General features: G+C 43.1%; 2 protein-coding genes and 1 long non-coding RNA gene across 7 annotated transcripts; 2 read left to right on the top strand and 1 right to left on the bottom strand.

Moving 5' to 3' along the window:
- The first annotated feature begins 20 nt into the window (after nucleotides 1-20).
- Nucleotides 21-4809, top strand: zdhhc23b (zDHHC palmitoyltransferase 23b). 4 transcript variants are annotated; one of them, XM_086066007.1, is made up of 6 exons: nucleotides 21-226; nucleotides 1043-1182; nucleotides 2440-3039; nucleotides 3362-3529; nucleotides 3921-4166; nucleotides 4624-4809. In XM_086066007.1, the coding sequence occupies exons 2-6, from the start codon at nucleotides 1052-1054 to the stop codon at nucleotides 4658-4660; spliced, it is 1182 nt and encodes a 393-aa protein (XP_085922133.1). In that variant the 5' UTR covers nucleotides 21-226; nucleotides 1043-1051; the 3' UTR covers nucleotides 4661-4809. The 4 variants fall into 4 exon arrangements, with proteins under 4 accessions (XP_085922133.1, XP_085922134.1, XP_085922136.1 ...); XM_086066008.1 differs by having other exon boundaries at nucleotides 1038-1182; XM_086066010.1 differs by lacking the exon at nucleotides 21-226 and adding an exon at nucleotides 380-411.
- Nucleotides 4810-4972: 163 nt separating this feature from the next.
- LOC147155890 (uncharacterized) lies at nucleotides 4973-15078 on the top strand. The gene is made up of 3 exons (XR_015092071.1): nucleotides 4973-6571; nucleotides 7762-7926; nucleotides 14069-15078. It is a non-coding gene; the product is annotated as an uncharacterized LOC147155890 (long non-coding RNA).
- On the bottom strand, nucleotides 5685-17062 carry ccdc191 (coiled-coil domain containing 191). Of its 2 annotated transcripts, none has more exons than XM_086066002.1 (17): nucleotides 16873-17062; nucleotides 16228-16266; nucleotides 15881-16016; nucleotides 15674-15802; nucleotides 15398-15564; nucleotides 14896-15074; nucleotides 14317-14473; nucleotides 14059-14249; nucleotides 12935-13154; nucleotides 11099-11424; nucleotides 10629-10717; nucleotides 10135-10217; nucleotides 9977-10066; nucleotides 8980-9123; nucleotides 7752-7904; nucleotides 6403-6557; nucleotides 5685-6072 (listed from the first exon to the last, which is right to left on the bottom strand). In XM_086066002.1, exons 1-17 carry the CDS (start codon nucleotides 16945-16947, stop codon nucleotides 5931-5933), a joined length of 2475 nt encoding a protein of 824 aa, XP_085922128.1. In that variant the 5' UTR covers nucleotides 16948-17062; the 3' UTR covers nucleotides 5685-5930. The 2 variants fall into 2 exon arrangements, with proteins under 2 accessions (XP_085922128.1, XP_085922129.1); XM_086066003.1 differs by having other exon boundaries at nucleotides 11099-11421.
- Nucleotides 17063-17127: the final 65 nt, after the last annotated feature.

Below are 17127 nucleotides of genomic sequence, written 5' to 3'. Positions count from 1 at the left end.
ACGTGACAAACGAGGCACGCCAAAAATAAAGAGCCGCTGAATACAACCACAACCAGATTTGAAGCCCTGCACTCAGAAGGAAAAACTTATTAGAGCCCAGCTAATAATGCATTTATTAAAACTAAATAAAAGGCTTGGCTACTTCCGCCATGCTGGGCACACCGGAAACTCCGCGAGAGTAGAAATTGAACGGGAGTAGCTGACATGTAGCCAGCTCACATTTCTGGTAAGTTTGTCTTCCACATTTTTGGGGGCGTTATTTGAACAATATCGAACCTTAAACTGAGTATATTAACTATCGCGCTGACCAGTGGCACAACCAGGAAGTGAAAGTTCTGAATTGTTTTGAAATTTTCCGAGTCGCGTTTTGATTGGGTGACTTGTGGTGATGCAGGAAGTTAACACTTTCTGGTCTGTGTGTTGTTGTTTTTTTTGTAGTTAAATGGCTTCAAAACGTCATGTTTCATACATTTGGTATAATTTAAGTTTTTTTCGTCAAGTGTAAGGTACTGTCATTGCCCCGGATTAGAAACCAGTGACTTAAAATGACGGTTGCTATGAAAGTACCATAGCAACTGAAAACGCAATTTCCCCACAATTGAATACAGTTCAATTTGTGTGTGTGTAAAATCGGCCCGTTTTAGGGTTCGATCCTTATTCGGTATCAGTGGCGGTTCTAGACCAGTTTTACTTTGTTGGCCGAGGGGCATAATCAAGTCAAGTCAAAATCTAGCTCTTAATCAACCACTAAAAAGTCTCAAAGGGCTTCACAGGCTTGCAGAGATATGTACAATGTTTGTTTAAACAGCATGACAGTCCATGCAGTGAAATAATGAAGCGCTGCCGGATGATGCCCTGTTGGGCGAATGTTTTTCCTCAGGAGTCAGGACCTGTTCTGCTCAGTCTTTAAATTGACAAGTTATGCTACGCCGACATTGCCGAGTTGAGCGATGTGAAAGTGACTTGAAAAACCTCTGTTGTCAACTCCCACTATATAAATAAAAACTGACCTTAGTACAACTCTCCTTCTCTGCCAGCACAGCTGTCGGCCATGAAGAGAAGGCGGGACAAGGAGGAAGACGAGCGCTTGTGCTGCTGCGAGTATGTCAACAGACACGGCGAGCGAAGCCACGTGGGGGCCTGCTGCTGCGACTGCGAGGACCTGGACGAGGCCTGCGACAGGTACCATTTATTGTTTGTGTTTGTTAAAAAACAAAAATTATGTGGGAAGAAGACCTTGAAAAAAAATAGTAATATTGTGGGGAAATTTTTGATCATTTTTCAAAATGGTTCAGCCGGAGTGCACACACACACAAATTTGCAAGCATAAAAATGCAATATATAGTGCTGTGATTACTCATAATTAAATGTTATGCTTTTTAAAAAATGAAATAAGCTACCTGTATAGTACTATTTCCTCTTATTTTCTATTTGGTTGTACCGTTTCTAAAAGAGTGACAAGGTCATAGACACTTTATCCACATATTGTAAACACATTCTACATGATAATTATGACACATTAGACCTTACGGTAAAATGATGACCGCAAGCCCTTCAATATCCGGAAGGTCAATCATTATTCATGTTCCTCGGAAGAGTAATTATTTAACACTTAGAACTCAGGGACTATTACGCTTTATTAGCTCCCTATAACGAGCGAGATTGCCGGGCGTGACGGGTCGGCTGGTGGTGCGTGGGACTGCGAGGTGGCCATTTTAGTTTGTGAAACACGGGCAAACCTAACCTCAGACAATTAGGGGATTATTTAATGGCATCTTCTTGAATGAATGTTTTAATAGAAACTGTTACAGCGCAACCTTTTACCTTTAACAAAAAAGTTTGGTCGCTTGTATAGCAAAGCATTGCTGAATATTAGGGGTGGGAATCGTTGATTGTATTCCGATTTTTGGGTCTGCGATTCGATTCAGAATCGATTTTTGATTAAGAAAGATTTTTTATTCAAAATGATTTGATTGACAATGATTTTTGCTTCAATCTATAGATGTGCAAGGAATCGTAATGATCTACTCCAGTCTGACTCGCTAATGCTAATTAGCGCGCTACTCGCGGCACTTTTATCACTCAAAAGAACGGCTCCACCCTGCTAAAAAAACTACTTTTATTGGAATAACTTGATCTTGACTTTTTCCTTCTACTCTCTAATGTGGCTACAACTTAACAGTGTATTAGACTGCGTGGAACCACACTGCCCCTCAGTGGCCAAACTGGGTACAACATGAACAGCGCTCCAAATAAAGGCACACACAGACAAAAGCAAGACAGTATAAAACAATTTAAATAAAATCGATTTTGGGACATTTAAAATCGATTCTGAATCGTACTAAATGAGAATCGATTTTGGGGGGGGGGGGCACACCCCTACTAAATATCCCCTAAAACATAGCTAGCTAATAAAAACACGTCACTATTGTTTTTCAGGTTTTTTAAGCGAGAGTCTCAAAGTCCAGAGTCCCTGTCCCGCGTGGCCGCCGACATCAGCGACCGCATCCGCGTCCCTTGGCTGCGGGGCGGCGCCCGCAGAGTGGACCTGTCCGTCGTCCCGCCTCTGGTCCTCCTCCCGGCGCTGCTGCACCTCGCCGCGTTCCACTTCCTGCTCGGCGTGGCAGTTCTGATCACTCTGCCGGGCTTGTTGCTGTGGTACTACTACTTCACCCACCGCAAAAAAGCCCGGACGCTGTTTTTTCTTAGCCTAGCGCTTTTCTCCTTGGCCTACATGTACTATATATTCGTCGTGGAAGTGGTACCACTAGGGGGCATTGGTGGCATTCAGGTCGGCGTGATTACCGCGGGGTTCCTGCTCACCCTGCTGGGCTTGGCGAACACCAAAAGAGGCCCGGGCGTTGTGAAGCCGAACCGAGAGTCGGATCCCGTTCTCCGAGACGAGGTGGGATGGTCGCAAAAGGCGGAGCCAAGCCGGAAGAACTGGTGTTGGGTGTGCCGGGTGGTGCGGCCACCCAGGGCGGGACATTGTCGGCTATGCGGGGTCTGCGTGCTGCGTCATGACCACCACTGTGTCTGGTTGGTTCCAGTTCTTATCCTTCTTTCCTCACCTTTTCTAATTTAGCTTCTCTGAATTCACAAAGGATGACTTGTCATCAAGCTCCTCAACTCGCTTGCTATTGTTGCCAACAGATGGCGCCAAAGCAAAGCTTTTATCCTGTATTAGCACAAAATCATCATGCAATGGCAACGTTATTTAGCAACTTTTAGCACCAAATCAATCTACCTTTACAACATATCCTGAAAATTAGTTAACAGCACCGATCCCATCTTTGTGTCTTTTGTCTCCCCTAATGTGTGAACTCCTTTGCATGCCCTTCACACACGGTGGTGGGTTCAGGATCGACAGTTGCGTGGGCCGGAGTAACCACCGTAGCTTCCTGTTAGCGCTCATCCTCTTCCTGTCCACATCCCTGTACGGGATCGGTCTAGTGCTGCGGAGTGTGTGCGCAGACCAAAACGTCCTCACCGCCCTGTTCTACTGCCCGGGAGTCTACCAGGAATACAGGTAAAAAGAAAATTCCATGTCGGAAGGAAGTGACGTGAAGTCAATTTGTTTCCGTTGAAAAATCATAATTAACCGTAACAGCTCATTTGTGTGTGTACACTTATCTGTTTTGTCTCAATTACGTTGGGTGTAATTCTATTTTCAACCGCTAGATGGCAATGATTTAAAAGAATTTAAAAGAAGAACGAAACAGGAATATTTCATTAAAATGTAAATTTTATTGATTTATTTTTCATTTCATCATTTGATTTTTAACATTTTTAATTATTGTGATATAAGTTTGTTAGTTTGGGAAAAACAGGATTTGTTTACTGTTTGTACTATATTTGTGTGATCCATTGCACTTGCATCCATTTCCCACAATAATGTCCCCGTTCATGTTACTCACTAGCGCCTCCCTGGGCTTCTCGTGCGCCTGGTACTGCACCGTGGTGACGTGCGGCGTCCTCCACCTATTGCTGACTCAGCTGCTCAACATCAGCTACAACGTGACGGAGCGCGAGGCGCGCGCCGCCGTCCGAGAGCGCTCTGGCCGCCGGGCCCTGTGGGGGCTGGCCGTGGACACCGGCGTCCACTCGCGGGGCCTATGCGCCAACTGGGCCGATTTTTTGACCATGTCGGAGGAACGGACGGGCAGGTGTGTAAGAGCAGCGTCGCTATTCCGCTATTGTCCACTAGAGGGCAGCATGGTGCCGTGCTAGCTTGGTCAGACTTTTTTTTTAGTGCTCCTGATGGTGACTTCCTATAGAAAGCTGTCAATATCCTTGACATGCAACTTAAGGTCATCAAGATTTACAAGTAGAATAACAGTCCGTTTTTCACTACTGTCCTAAAAATGTCCAAGTAGAACACAACATTGAATTGATATAAAAACTTTATTTACATTCTATTTCTTTTGTTTGTTTTTATGAAATAGACTATTATAGAGTGGTACTACCTCCCCCCCCCCCTTCACCGCCTATATTATCACACTTTCTATGCATCCACTCCCCGTAACCTTCCCTTTCCATTGCGTCCGCCTCATCTATCATCTGTCTCCTTGTTTTTTTTTTTTTCTTCCAACAATGAAAGTTGTCTTTTTACGTCCCCTCTAGTGCCATCCAGGGTGCGGAGGCGACGAGTCACGCGTGAAAGTCAAGTCATTTCAACATCCATCCCGCTTTCGAGGCGGCATCATCACGCCCAGGTGACGCCTGGTCAGCATGTCTACTGCTGACACAAAAAGCTGCAGGTAGACCGGCCCGGTATTTTTCAGCAGCGGACAGGTACAAATATACGTTTATTTACAGTCGAGATGGTTTGGGTTCAAATATCGGCTCAGGTGTTTTTTTGGTGTGTTTTTTTTTTTTTTTTTTTTTGCCTATGCTTGCGCGGGTTTTTTTCATTTTCCTTTCACATTCTAAAAACACTTTAAGGTTCATTGAATACTAAATGAGGGGTGGGTAAAGTCTGAGTGGCCCACTTAAGCAAATTAAGTGTTTACTTCCTGTGTCATCCTAAATGGATTTGTTTTCATTTTGGCAGAAAATGTTCTCCATTTTCAACACACATTCCAAGAATTTCTTTCTCTAATCTTAACATGAATTCGTTTTACAGTATAAATATTTGCATGCCACTTGTTTTTCGTGACTCCTGATTTCAAATTTAATTTGATGTTAAAATGAGGTGATTTATACGTTAATATGTTTTTTCTCACATAGTGTCTTGCAACTAAATGAATTTGGCACCTCTGATTCATTATGAAGTAATATTTATAAAATGGCCCTTTGAGTTTGGTAAATTCAAACGTACCGTATTTAATTTTTTAATTTATTTTGCTAAGCTTTTAATTTAGCCCATTCAATAATTTATTGTAAATTATAAGATAAAAATGTATATGCATTTAATAATTAAAAAATATTTTTAAACAATCGGTTTGCTATAATTGAATTAAATCTAAACAAATAAATGGGACTTAATCATTCAACTATTTTACTTCATTTCATATACATTTTAAACTCTTATTTCTTATTCATCTGCAAATGTCTGGATGTACAGGATCAGTGGCAGTTTCTGTCATGTGCATTATGAACAAATCTTTTTAATCAACTGATTCTAGTTATTCAGCACAGTTGAAAAACCACAACCACGCTGCAGAAAGGAACATGAAATGTAATTCACACCAAGCACTGTTTATTTAGAGGCTATTGCGACATACCTCTTGCCTTATTTTGTCATTATGATCCATGTTGGGAAAAACCGTCACTTTTGACATAATAGCAGAAAAAAACTGAAAGATGTCTTGTTCCTCGCTGTCCGATGTGACTGTTGTACTGACATTGTATGGCTTTAACGCTTATTTATTTCTCAATAAATGCTTGACGATGCGCTGTGTTGACTTTTTTGTCCGCCGCCGGGCTCTTCACAGAGGGCGTGACCAAAAACTGGGCAGCACCTCAGTCACTTTCCTGCAAAGCCTCTCTCGCCGCTCCACGCGCTCCCTTTCCTTACGCTGCAGACGAGGGAGCAGCCTCCAGGCCCGGAAGCATCGCCGTTGCGCTACTCTGAAGTCAGAAAAGGAAAAGAAAATAAAAAATACAAGAGCTGTGAGAAATTTGAGTTTTATGTGCGAGGGCTGAACAATCATCAAATAATGAACTCTCCCACTGTGTGGCCCACACGCCACTCTTTATGACTGCTAATTTGCATTATGCAAATGCGTTTCATCCAAATTTCATTGTTATGATGGCACACGGCCAACTGCAAAACATTACGCAATAAATGGGTTTTTATTCCAAACTCATTTGTCATCATCTGGCGCTGACACTTAACTGCTTTTCTGACTAACTAACGACAAACTTTGCAGAGTTCCAGGTGAAAGCGCCGTTCCAGACCTGTTGTCGTGCCCTTCGGCCATCTGCTGATGTTCCAGCGCCAGCCTCTTCTGCTGTATCACGTGGTCCAGCAGGGCCCGCAGGAACTTCCTCAGCGTGTGGGCGCGGCAAAAGATATCCGCCTGCGCCTCCTGAAGTAACCGCTGGTCTTCCAGCTACCACCACGGAGGTAGGAAAAACGGGGTCATTTATAATAAGATGATCTCTCACACACGCATACAGTACATAATGCTCACATATTCTTTATCCTCTGCCAAGACCAACTAATAACACGGATCATTGTTAATGACTTCTCACAGATAAATACCAATATGCCACACTTGATTTCTATAAATCGAATCTATTGTTTACATTTTCAAATGATCACTTCGACAACATTCCTAGAAAATCACAATGCCCCATCCATGGTGAGCTACTTTTGGAACAGGCCTGTGTACTACTCATGTGGTCCTAGGGGGGCTATCTGGTGCCCATGGTGACCCTTGAACTAAGGCAGATTTAGATAATAGCGTTCAAACATTACCCCCCCCCCCCCCAAAAAAAAACATGCACAAAAAAAGAAGAAATCTCTTTGTTGTAAAGTTAAAGTGGAAGTCAACCTTATACATTTCTTGACAATCATATGTGATATGTGACTTCACTAGACTAAACATGACATTGCGATTAATATTACATTTGCGGAATATGAAGCAAAATCCAGCCGTTCTTATCCATCTCAGGAGGCGGCCATTTTGCCACTTGATAGGTAACAACCAATCACAGCTCAGCTTCAGAAAACAGGTGAGCTGTGATTGGTGGTTGCTTAACTCATATTCCACTAACACAATATCTACCAGAATACTATATTTAGATGAGTGCGGCTGAAAAAAAATGGTGGGGTATTTAAACAAATACTAAAGGAAATTATTTAAAACATTTAAGAGACAAAGAACAAATAAGTTATTTTATTAATTATATTTGTTTTTATTCTATTCGGCCAATTCATCTGTTATTGGATTGTTCCCATTGAATCGAATCAAAAAAGTATGACAAAACTGACTTAAAACTACTTCAATTCAAAATGAACCGTTTAAGGTATTAGGGCCGACTCGACTGCGCACGTAATGTGTAAGTGTCCGTATCTGGCTTCACTTTGTTACCATTCCTCAGCGTCTAATGCTTTCTAGTGTTGAGTTAAGTGATAAAGGCCGAACTTGTATTAAGCAGAAAGTCCAAGCCGAGCTTATTTTCTCACACAGAAAACATAATATGGAGTGTAGGCAGCGTGGAGATTAGTCACTGCCAGAGGATGGACCGCTGCAACCTGATTGAGTGTCTGCGTGTGTGTGTGTGTGCGTGTGTGCGCGCACTCTCTTCCAGTAGCTTAAGCTCCTCCGGAGCAGAAGTCTCCGGTGCAGTCGGTCAGCGCAAGCTTCCTTCTCAGACAGAACCGCTGTCGTCGCCTGGCGCCATCGCAGAACGCATCGCCTCAGGAGGGAGTCCGAGTAATGGCTGTCGGCCAGCTGGCGGCAGGTTTAAAGGAGGGTATGAAATATTTTCATCTTGTGAGACTTCTGGAGGAAATGCATTTATGGTGAACACAATTATAAACGCAACCCTTTTTTTTTTTTTTTTTTTTTTTTGTGCCACAGGAGCTTAACTCAAATATGTAACACACAAAAAGAGCATATTTCTTTCAAATAGTGAACACTTCTTCTTTGCCAGTACACAGGTGTGACATAACAAAATGATTGGACACCATTATTACATAGGGCACTTAAAAATGCATGTTTACAATATAATTTATTTTCAAAAAATAAATAAATAAATATATTACAGCTTCAATTGGGCATAATCATTATTTATTAATTTTTTATTTTTAATAAATTTCTTTTATTTTTTATTTTTTATTAAAGTAGCAAAACACTAAAAGCAATGAGCGATAGCGGTAAAGAAAATACGAGCGTATGTGATTATTACAATTAAACCAGAATTATTAGAATTGTTGATTATGAATACATTAATAGAATACCGGTAATTTAAAATATATATATATATATTTAACAAAAATAATTATAACCTGTATCAAATATCACAAAACAATTCTAATACAGCTTTCTGATTCCTCACCAATATCTAGTTATCACTTGTAGTCGGAGGAGATACTACAAGCATGAATAATAATGACACACATCTGCATAATTAAGGATCGCTCCCCCAAAATTTCCCAACAAATAATTTCAAGTTCAAAATTTGATTAACATTATAATCGCGCGGGAACAGACGACTATACGGGGCTTTTTATTGGCGAGATAAGATTATCTCGAAAACATGCAGTCTACTTTTGAAGAACAGATGCGTCACTTGTTTGCCTTTCAGCTAACACGCACACATGAACGGGTGCTGCATGTGAATTTCATGTCCGACCAGGCGAGGATTTTATTATTCAAATGGATGTTGCGTCTAATTGGAAGTTGGAGGTCAGAAATCTTCTGATGTGCCGTATAAGATGAGAGTGTCGAACTTAAAGCATTAAGGGGTTAGTGGACTGCCAATCACAAAAAATAAATAAATAAATAGAAATAAGGAGTCAGTTACCTCTTCGCTGGCGTGCTTGAGCTCCATTAGGCGTTTCCATGGCACCAGGCCTCGGCGGCGAAGCACTTTTCCGTCGTAGTGGCGACGGGCCCGATCCAGGAGTTGCTGCTGAAGTTTCATTTGCTTCAGTTTCTCCTCTTTTTTCTACACCGCAAGGCAGTAGGGAGGCAGCAGAGTGATGCTTTGGGGCTGGAAGTACGTGGAATGAGACGGTAAGGCCCCTTAAGGGTGCCTGAAGGTGCCAAAAATGAAATTATCGAAGTTTCCAACTGAGCGGTTCCTGCCGTGGTAGGAAATTAAGAAAAAACAAGTCATTCTCTTGTAGTCATTCTCATGTGGGCTTATCCCCTGACCTCAACCCTATTGAGAACCCTAGGAGACTTTTGAACTGCTGTGCATAGTAATTTGGGGCACCTTATTATAAGTACTTTAGCGGCGGGGGGGGGGGCGTTACTGTTCCATTGTAATTGGTTCAATAAAATCCAGATTATTGTTGAAGCTAAAAAAAAAAAAATCACTGTAAATCCTATTTATCTTACAGGAAAATGAACTATTGCTAATCATTTGGAACCGAGTAGTGCCAATTCTGGTTCACGGTGGAATTCTATCATTTGGTTTTGCGATATTAGTTGATTGATTCACCGACCTGTGACCTCACTTGCAGGCCATAAATATAAAATAAAGAAATGGAAACCTTGTTGTAACCTCAAAACCGTGCACGCCACGACCGCCGTAAACCGAAAAGCACCTGTGATTAGTTGTTTCGTTACAGCAGTTATAAAAAGTCTACACACCCCTGTTCCAATGCAGGTTTTTGTGATGTAAAAAAAAGATATCAAGAAATCATTTCAAAACTTTTTGCTAACACGACCTATAACCTGCACAACTCGATTGAGAAAAAATAAAAGAAAAAGATTTTCGAGAGGGGAAGTAAATAATAAATAAATAATAAATCACTTCGATAATGTGGTTGCCCCCCCGCCCCCATACATCTCACCATCCGGGCCAGCCTTCTCTCCTGCTGCTTCTGGGCTTCCTCCTCCTCCTCCGCTCTCAGTTTCTGCTCCTCGGCAGCCTTCATCTCCGCCTGAATGAAACAAGCCTGCATAATAAGCAATCAAACAGTCCCATGTTCGACTCTTGCCTCGCTCGCACCTTTTTTTCCTCTTCCTTCAACTTCTTGAGCGCCTCAGCTTGCTTCCGCCGCTCGGCACGGATGTGGGCTCGCTGCTCCATGGCTGAGAACACAGATATTGTGATGCTAATGAAGGTTATTGTAGTTAACGAAAAGGGATGAAAATTGGAAAAACGTTTTCGTGAATGAATTGAAATAGAAATGCTTTTCAAAAGTGAAAACTAATTGAAACTACATTTTGTGTTTATAAACTATAATTGTCTTTCTGGGTTCATTTTAAATGTGAAGGTCAGTCGTTTGAGAATGAATACTTCTTTTATAAAAAAAAATAAATAAATACTAAAACTAATCAAAAGTGAACTAAAATAAAGCATTTCCGAAAAATTGAAAACCAACAAACTGCTCTGAAAACGAATTCAACCTAACTGAATAAAAATCCCAAACTATTCGAACCCCGATGATAATACACCCCATTGAGACATGTTGTCTGTCGAATGTGAGTCTGAGGACAGACCTGAGATGATTGGGCATGTCTGCGGCTTGACTTTTTGCCCCGGGGCGGCTGCACGAGGCCCGTCGGGTTCTGCTGCTTCAGCCGGCACTCTGCAACAACAGCAAGCTTATTGGAGAGACGCGACATGATTACCTTGCTTCTTTTCAAGCCGGAGATGTTCTGAAAGGTCCGCACTGTCGAGAATCGATCTTAAGCTGTGGGAATTTGGCCCCGTGTTAAGTGAGACTCCGTTTTCTGTCACGACTTAACTGTTGGGTGGACTGAAATTGCAATTTCCTACTCAAGGAACCGCCAGGCCTTAGCCAGGCCTCGAACCTTTGAGTGAACCCACATCAATTATGCAATTTGGTTTCTGGTCATAAGTCTTCCCGAGGCAAAGTGGCAACCTGGATGGTGATACATCGCTCGTTTTTTGGGTCGCCCTGAGGGTTCAAGAGCCGCCATTAAAAAAAAAAAATAATAAATCCTACCTTGGCTGTGGCATCTGTCTGGAGGCAGCCGTCTTCTGCACCTCCAGCTTCCAGGCGGACATGACCTTCTCCCGCTTGAGTTGTGCGATCTCCTCCTCTTGCTCCTTGAGCTGATTCCTCTGCTGCAGGATAATCTTCTTCTGGGCGGCGTGGCGGTTTTCAAAGCGGCTGCCGCGCGAGGGTTCCGTCTTTGGGTCGTTTTCGTCGCCGTCCTTTTCGGCCGCGTCTCCGGGCTGGGCCTCCGCGGCGGCTCCCTTGCGGAGGCTGAATTGCACCCGAGTTATTTTACGATGGCGCTTCTTGACGGGCTTCTGGGGATCATCCTGCTGGTCACGACAAAGAGACGTACACAAAAATAAAACTGCCCTTTTCTGTTGACTTAAACGGGTAGTCGACCCCCCCCCCCAAAAAATATTTGTGACAATAATATGTTATATGTGACCTCACTAGACTAAACATGACATTGTGATTAATATTACATTTGTGGAATATGATTTATGAAGCAAAACCCAGCCATTTGTATCCATCTCAGGGGGCGGCCATTTTGCCACTTGCTGTCTGTCGACTGAAGCTGACATCAATGTTGCTCAGATCTCAGGTAACAGCCAATCACAGCGCAGCTTCAGAAAACAGGTGAGCTGCGATTGGTCGTTGCCTGAGCCCTGAGCAACTGTGATGTCATCTTCAGTCGACAGCAAGTGGGAAAATGGCCGTTTCGTGAGATGATAAAAACTGCTAGATTTTGTTGCATAACTCATATTCCACAAATGTAATATTTATCAGAATGTCAAGTTTAAGACTAGTAAGGTCAAATTGTCAAATGCTTCCACTTTAAGAGGGTGTTGAACCCTTTATCTCTTTCACTCCCAGCCAGTTTCACTGAAGCAACCCCCTTTGCTCCCGGCTGTTTTATTGGATTTTGCAAGGCCCACAGAATATTGCGTTCTATTGCCTACCTACCAAAAGAAAGATTAGAGTCTCTTCTTTCATCAGGAGAAAAAAGTAAATTTCTATCTGTTCCCACTGTGCAGGAATTAGCATTAGCATATAGCCACGTTTCATCATTATTCACAAATCTCTTTAGAACTGTGGGTAAATGAGCTTGTTTGCAACATGGCCCTGGTTGATCTCTTATACTCTGCTGCCACCTGCTGGCCGTTTTTGTAATTGCTACCATTGCTTCACCCGTTGGCTGCATCAAAGCCTTCTGTATGCTCTAGCATAAACAACAACAACATATAAATACGTCTTTGGGACACTTTAAAAAAAAAGTCAAATAGAACGCATTTATACATTTTTAGGATTGGGCACGTTCCCAACTTTTCTTGGGACTCTGAATCGTCCAAAATCTCTTGGCATAAAACGTTCACAAGTTTCTTTCACGAGAACTGTGTTAAACTCCAACTATCGCCATTGTACACTCTCACTCCTCCATTACTTTATCGGCCCTCTGTACCCAAAGTCCCTCCAGCTCACAACCAGCGCAAACCTGATTATGAGCGCAACCTCCACACTGACCTCTACACCGTCTAACTTCATCTCCCGCTCGCCGCTTTCTTATGTCCCCCGAGCTCTGTTCCTCCATCCTTCGCACCTCCGATTTCCTATACCGCAGCCGTATTTCCATCTGCTCCGTACGCCATCCTGCCCTCAATATACACACCTCGCACCTCAATAAGCCGCTTTCAGAGTTGAAGAAAATGGTGCGGTTGATGCATTTTGGGTCATCTGGTCCAAGGTTAGATAGAAGGTGCAAGCTGCTAACATAGTGAATTATATTGACAAAAAAGTGTTTGGACAAAATGCCCATTGCAGTTATTTTGAGTTTGTTTGTACCTTTCCCGTGCTGTCAGGCGGGTCATTGGTCAGCGTCTCCGGGGGTTTGAACTGGCCCGACGTGGCTGCGTTGATCAGGGCGATCATCTTGCGCCGGGTCTCCTGCTGTTGGGCCACCAGCTCGCGTTTGTCGCGCTCCTGCCGGGACCACAGATGCCAGGCGTGCAGGCATCGCCGCTGCAACCGCCTCCGGTCGCTTTCCTCGGCCATTTTGTGTTGTCTGGAGGAAGGTGATGCAAATGCAGTATATGGGCAAAAGTATTGGGACAATTAAAGGAACTATTAGAGTTGGCATTCCCAATTCTTTGTCTAAGAATGTTACTTAAATCGGATCAAACTGAAGTATCTTCAGTATACAGCTCAAAAATGGCAGCCATCTTCAGCCCACCCAAATCCAATCTTCAATCAAATCTGCTGGGTCACAATAATTGGGTAAAAGTAACCCAATTACACTGTGATAAAAATAACCCAATTTGGGTTCAAAGGGACCAATCCACAACTTAGGGCAGTTTCAATGATTTTTCGGAAAAAGTTAGTCATTTTGTGTCAAACAGCCCCAAAATTTGGTTGTTTGATATCAAACATCCCCCAAAATTGGGTTGTTTGGTACAAAACAACCCAGAAAGTTGGGTTGAACTGACCCAAACAGTCATATTGGGTCAACTCAGCATTTTTAGTGTGTTCCCCAAACTAATAAATTGATCCCAAAATGACCCTGTCTGAAATTACTCTAAAAACACTGTGGTAAAAAAAAAAAAAGCCAATTTGGATAAAAAAGGGACCGATCCACAACTTGAGTCAATGTCACCCAACTTTCTGAAAAATGTAGTTTTATACCAAACATCCCCCAAAATTGGGTCTTACAAAATAACCCCCAAAATGTGGTTGTTTGGTACAAAACAACTCAGAAAATTGGGTCAAAGTGACCCAAGCAGTGGGACGGTCTCCTTTTGACCAAATTGGGTTATATATATTTGACCCAACTGTTTTCAGAGTGTCTTAATTGCTTACATACTTCCTTGACACCAACCACTGGCTTTCTACTTAGACATGGCTCTGGCGGCATCTATGATCTTAAGAAACAGCAGGAAAATGTCAATTGGTTCCACAATTTCTTAACGTGCCTGTTTTCAGTGCGGAGCTCCTCCTCGGTCCTCGACACCTCCCGCTGATTCCTTCCCGCCCACATGACGGCGCGCCACGTGCGCCAGGCCCCGAGCTGCCTCCTCCAGTCACACAGTGCCTTGGCCTTACCCACGCGCAGCCTCTGCTCCATCACCACCGAGTACCAACGTGAGAAATGGCTCTGCAGACACTGCCATGCCGACAGTAAATACACAAGAAAGCCCCACGCCCCCACCGAGGCGTCATCGCTCGCTCACCTTCAGGTTATGCAGGTGAACAAAGATTTCCAGTTTCTTTTCTCGGCGCCGTTGGACGTTTTCCTCTGGCGGCTGCTGCTGCTGCTGCTGCTGCATCATGGGAGACGAAGGAGCGAGCTGGAGGCTTTTGGCCGACCATTGGCTTTCCAGTCGTTCCCTGTGAAAGCGACAAAAAAATCGCAAAGGCTGATTGATTTCATGCTAAATGCTAGCAGCTGGTATGCTAACGTCTATCAGTGTAGAAAATAGTTGGGAATTTGCTCAGTTTGACATCTTTCCCAGTCGTTGGGTAATATTTGAAAAGACGTTTGATAAATTGTTAATATACGTAATGCAAACTTTGCCTGCACGTCATACAACGGGTTGCTGACATTTTAATGACTTTTTTTGTTGTAATGCTTGTTGACACAAGGGCTCTTCTGGGCAATTCATTTAATTTCGCGATACCGCGTAATTCACATTCGTTCCAACACGGAGTGGCTCCTTGACTTAATACTTTTTGAGTTCCCTTCACAGCCACTTGATACCAAAGGCGGGCGTCATCTGCTTTTTAATCATTTTACTGCCAACACCGCATACCGATGCCTGAGTCGCTGTTCCAGTCCTTTCCTCTCCTCCCTCTGCCGCCGCATCCTGACAATCTCCTGCTGCACTCTCTCCTGCTGCCTCCTCCTGGCCTCCTGCTTCTTCTTCTCTTCCTGCTCCTGCTCGCGCCTCTTCTTGGCCTCCTCCTCACTGTAGGCTCTGTTCTCACGCACCTTTTTTTTTTTTTTTTTTTTTTTTTAGGCACAAGTGATGTAATTAATAAACCAAAAGGCATTGCGCTAAGAATTCAACTATCAAATATGTTGCCAATTTATCCCATAGACTCATCAAGTAATTGGATACAAATTTAATCTGATCAAAAAAAACAATAATGTGCAAATTATTTTTGTTCACTTGTGGTCCCCTTCAAATTATACTGTCGTATCTGTGACTTTAAGTGTGTATGGGTTTAAAAGGCGGGGGCCTGGCCTGGTGAGTGACATGGGCGTCCGTGTGGTGAGGCACATTTTTACAATCAGCTTCGTTTGTCATTTGCCTGCTGGTGACGCATCTCCATGGTGACGACGGGGTCCGTGAAGGTCCTGCCGCCCGCCAGCTTCTCCGTCATCCCTCCGTCCAACACTGTTTCCTGTTTCTTCAGGTCTTGCAGGAAGTTGTCGACGGCGTGGTTCTCCTCCTCCTTGGCCAGGTGGTCGTACAGATCTAAATGGGCCAAAAGCGTGCTTTTTTTTTTTTTCCTCTTTTCTTTTTCTTTTATTCCACCACAAATGGCACCAGTAGCTCAGTTAAGACTGTTAATGAGCGAATTTACCATCGAAGTTGTCGTACTTGATGCCAGGGGGCGGCGGTGTGGCCGGGCTCCCCTTATCGCACGTCAGGCCATGTGTCTCCAACTCGGGCTTCCACGTGTTGTCCAGCCAGTCTCCCAAAAGTGCCTGAGCTGTGACACCCCAGCGCATTATTAGCACATCCCTTATCACCTTTAAAATATATATATATATTTTTTTTTTAACCCTACCTTCGGCGCAGGCATCATCGTGATCTTTCAGATGCTCCCAGCTCCGCAAGGCCACGGCCAGGCTTTTGCTTCCCGTCTGAGCTCTCCTGGGGAAGAAGACCTCGGACAGAGCGAACTCCGAGGCCTTCTCCACTTGCTGGCAAAAAGTGGAAAGTGAGTGAACTGAATAAAGTTGGGAACATGGCCATCTGCAAGCTATGCTGATGTAAACAGTCTAAATACTTATGGACGTGTAATTGAGTGCAGTAGCTCAATAGCCATCCCTGTTGAGTGCGCTGCTTGTTGCAGCACTGTACAGATTTCCGAGCCGTAACATATAATCAAGTTGCAAAATAAGAGCTGCCCACCTTCCTCCAGTGATCGATGTCCTCTTTGCTTGCATGCTTCTGCGATGGAAGCAAAAAAAAAAAAATCTAGTTTAAGCAAAATACACTATTTAATGATTTTTTATTATTATTGTAATTTATAGGTAAATATATTTGCAGTGGACAAAAGTTGAGCCTGACAAAGAATAGCACTTTTTATTTTTTTATTTTATTTTATTTTTTACAAATAATTGACACTCCCCTAGTATCGGCAACATTTTCAATCAACTAGTCCACATTCCATCAAACTTGTTGGTAGGTTTTACAAACTTTGGTTTGGGGCCCAAAATGAGTTCCTCGTCCATTTACATAGGGTCGCCCACTGTCAAAGTTTGAATAGCTGTAAACTCTGGGTCTGGCTTGAGGTGAAAACCTTTGCCTGCTTAACTTGTTGCGAAAAAGATCACGAACACCTCGGGCCAATGTCAACGGATTAAGTCCAAAGAAGGCTTAGCTCGTCGCTTCAAATCAGCACATTAGCTGGACAAAATCATAAATGTCCATATGTCACATTAATTCCATTTAATAATCCTTTAGGGTTTATTTGATAGATTATAGAATGTGTTGAGGAGCATTTATGATTTTAAAAATGGTGTTCATGTGAGGTTTGGAGGACAGGGCACATACCTTGGATCCAGTCTTGCCAATGCTCTTCCTACACCTGAACAAGCGAGGAGGCTCAGGGCCCGGTAATGCGGCCATCTATTAATAAGATACAATACAGTAATATATTACATATGGCAGTATTGTCTTTGAAATACCATCGGTAGTGTAAAGAAAAGTCGAGTTCTATCATAAAAAAAAAAGAAGTCAAAACAAAAAGTATCACATCCATTGACAAAGGATTGTGGGTAATGGAGTTATGTGATATGTTTTGTCGCG

This window comes from Leptonotus elevatus, chromosome 21 (assembly GCF_054856555.1).
Source record: "Leptonotus elevatus isolate MCC_2025b chromosome 21, RoL_Lele_1.0, whole genome shotgun sequence".
Classification (NCBI taxonomy): domain Eukaryota; kingdom Metazoa; phylum Chordata; class Actinopteri; order Syngnathiformes; family Syngnathidae; genus Leptonotus; species Leptonotus elevatus.
Note: the sequence above shows the minus strand (reverse complement) of the source record. Positions and strands in the feature narration are given on the sequence as shown.

What these genes read in the sequence shown, in the direction of transcription:
- zdhhc23b (XM_086066007.1), top strand. Translation starts at nt 1,052, where the DNA reads ATGAAGAGAAGGCGGGACAAGGAGGAAGACGAGCGCTTGTGCTGCTGC. An exon ending in GGAGTCTACCAGGAATACAG is followed by an intron (nt 3,530 to 3,920) that starts GTAAAAAGAAAA and finishes GTTACTCACTAG; the next exon opens with CGCCTCCCTGGGCTTCTCGT. An exon ending in TCGGAGGAACGGACGGGCAG is followed by an intron (nt 4,167 to 4,623) that starts GTGTGTAAGAGC and finishes CGTCCCCTCTAG; the next exon opens with TGCCATCCAGGGTGCGGAGG.
- ccdc191 (XM_086066002.1), bottom strand. Translation starts at nt 16,947, where the DNA reads ATGGCCGCATTACCGGGCCCTGAGCCTCCTCGCTTGTTCAGGTGTAGG. An exon ending in CGCCTGACAGCACGGGAAAG is followed by an intron (nt 11,425 to 12,934) that starts GTACAAACAAAC and finishes TGTCGTGACCAG; the next exon opens with CAGGATGATCCCCAGAAGCC. An exon ending in GCTTAAGCTACTGGAAGAGA is followed by an intron (nt 6,558 to 7,751) that starts GTGCGCGCACAC and finishes CCGTGGTGGTAG; the next exon opens with CTGGAAGACCAGCGGTTACT.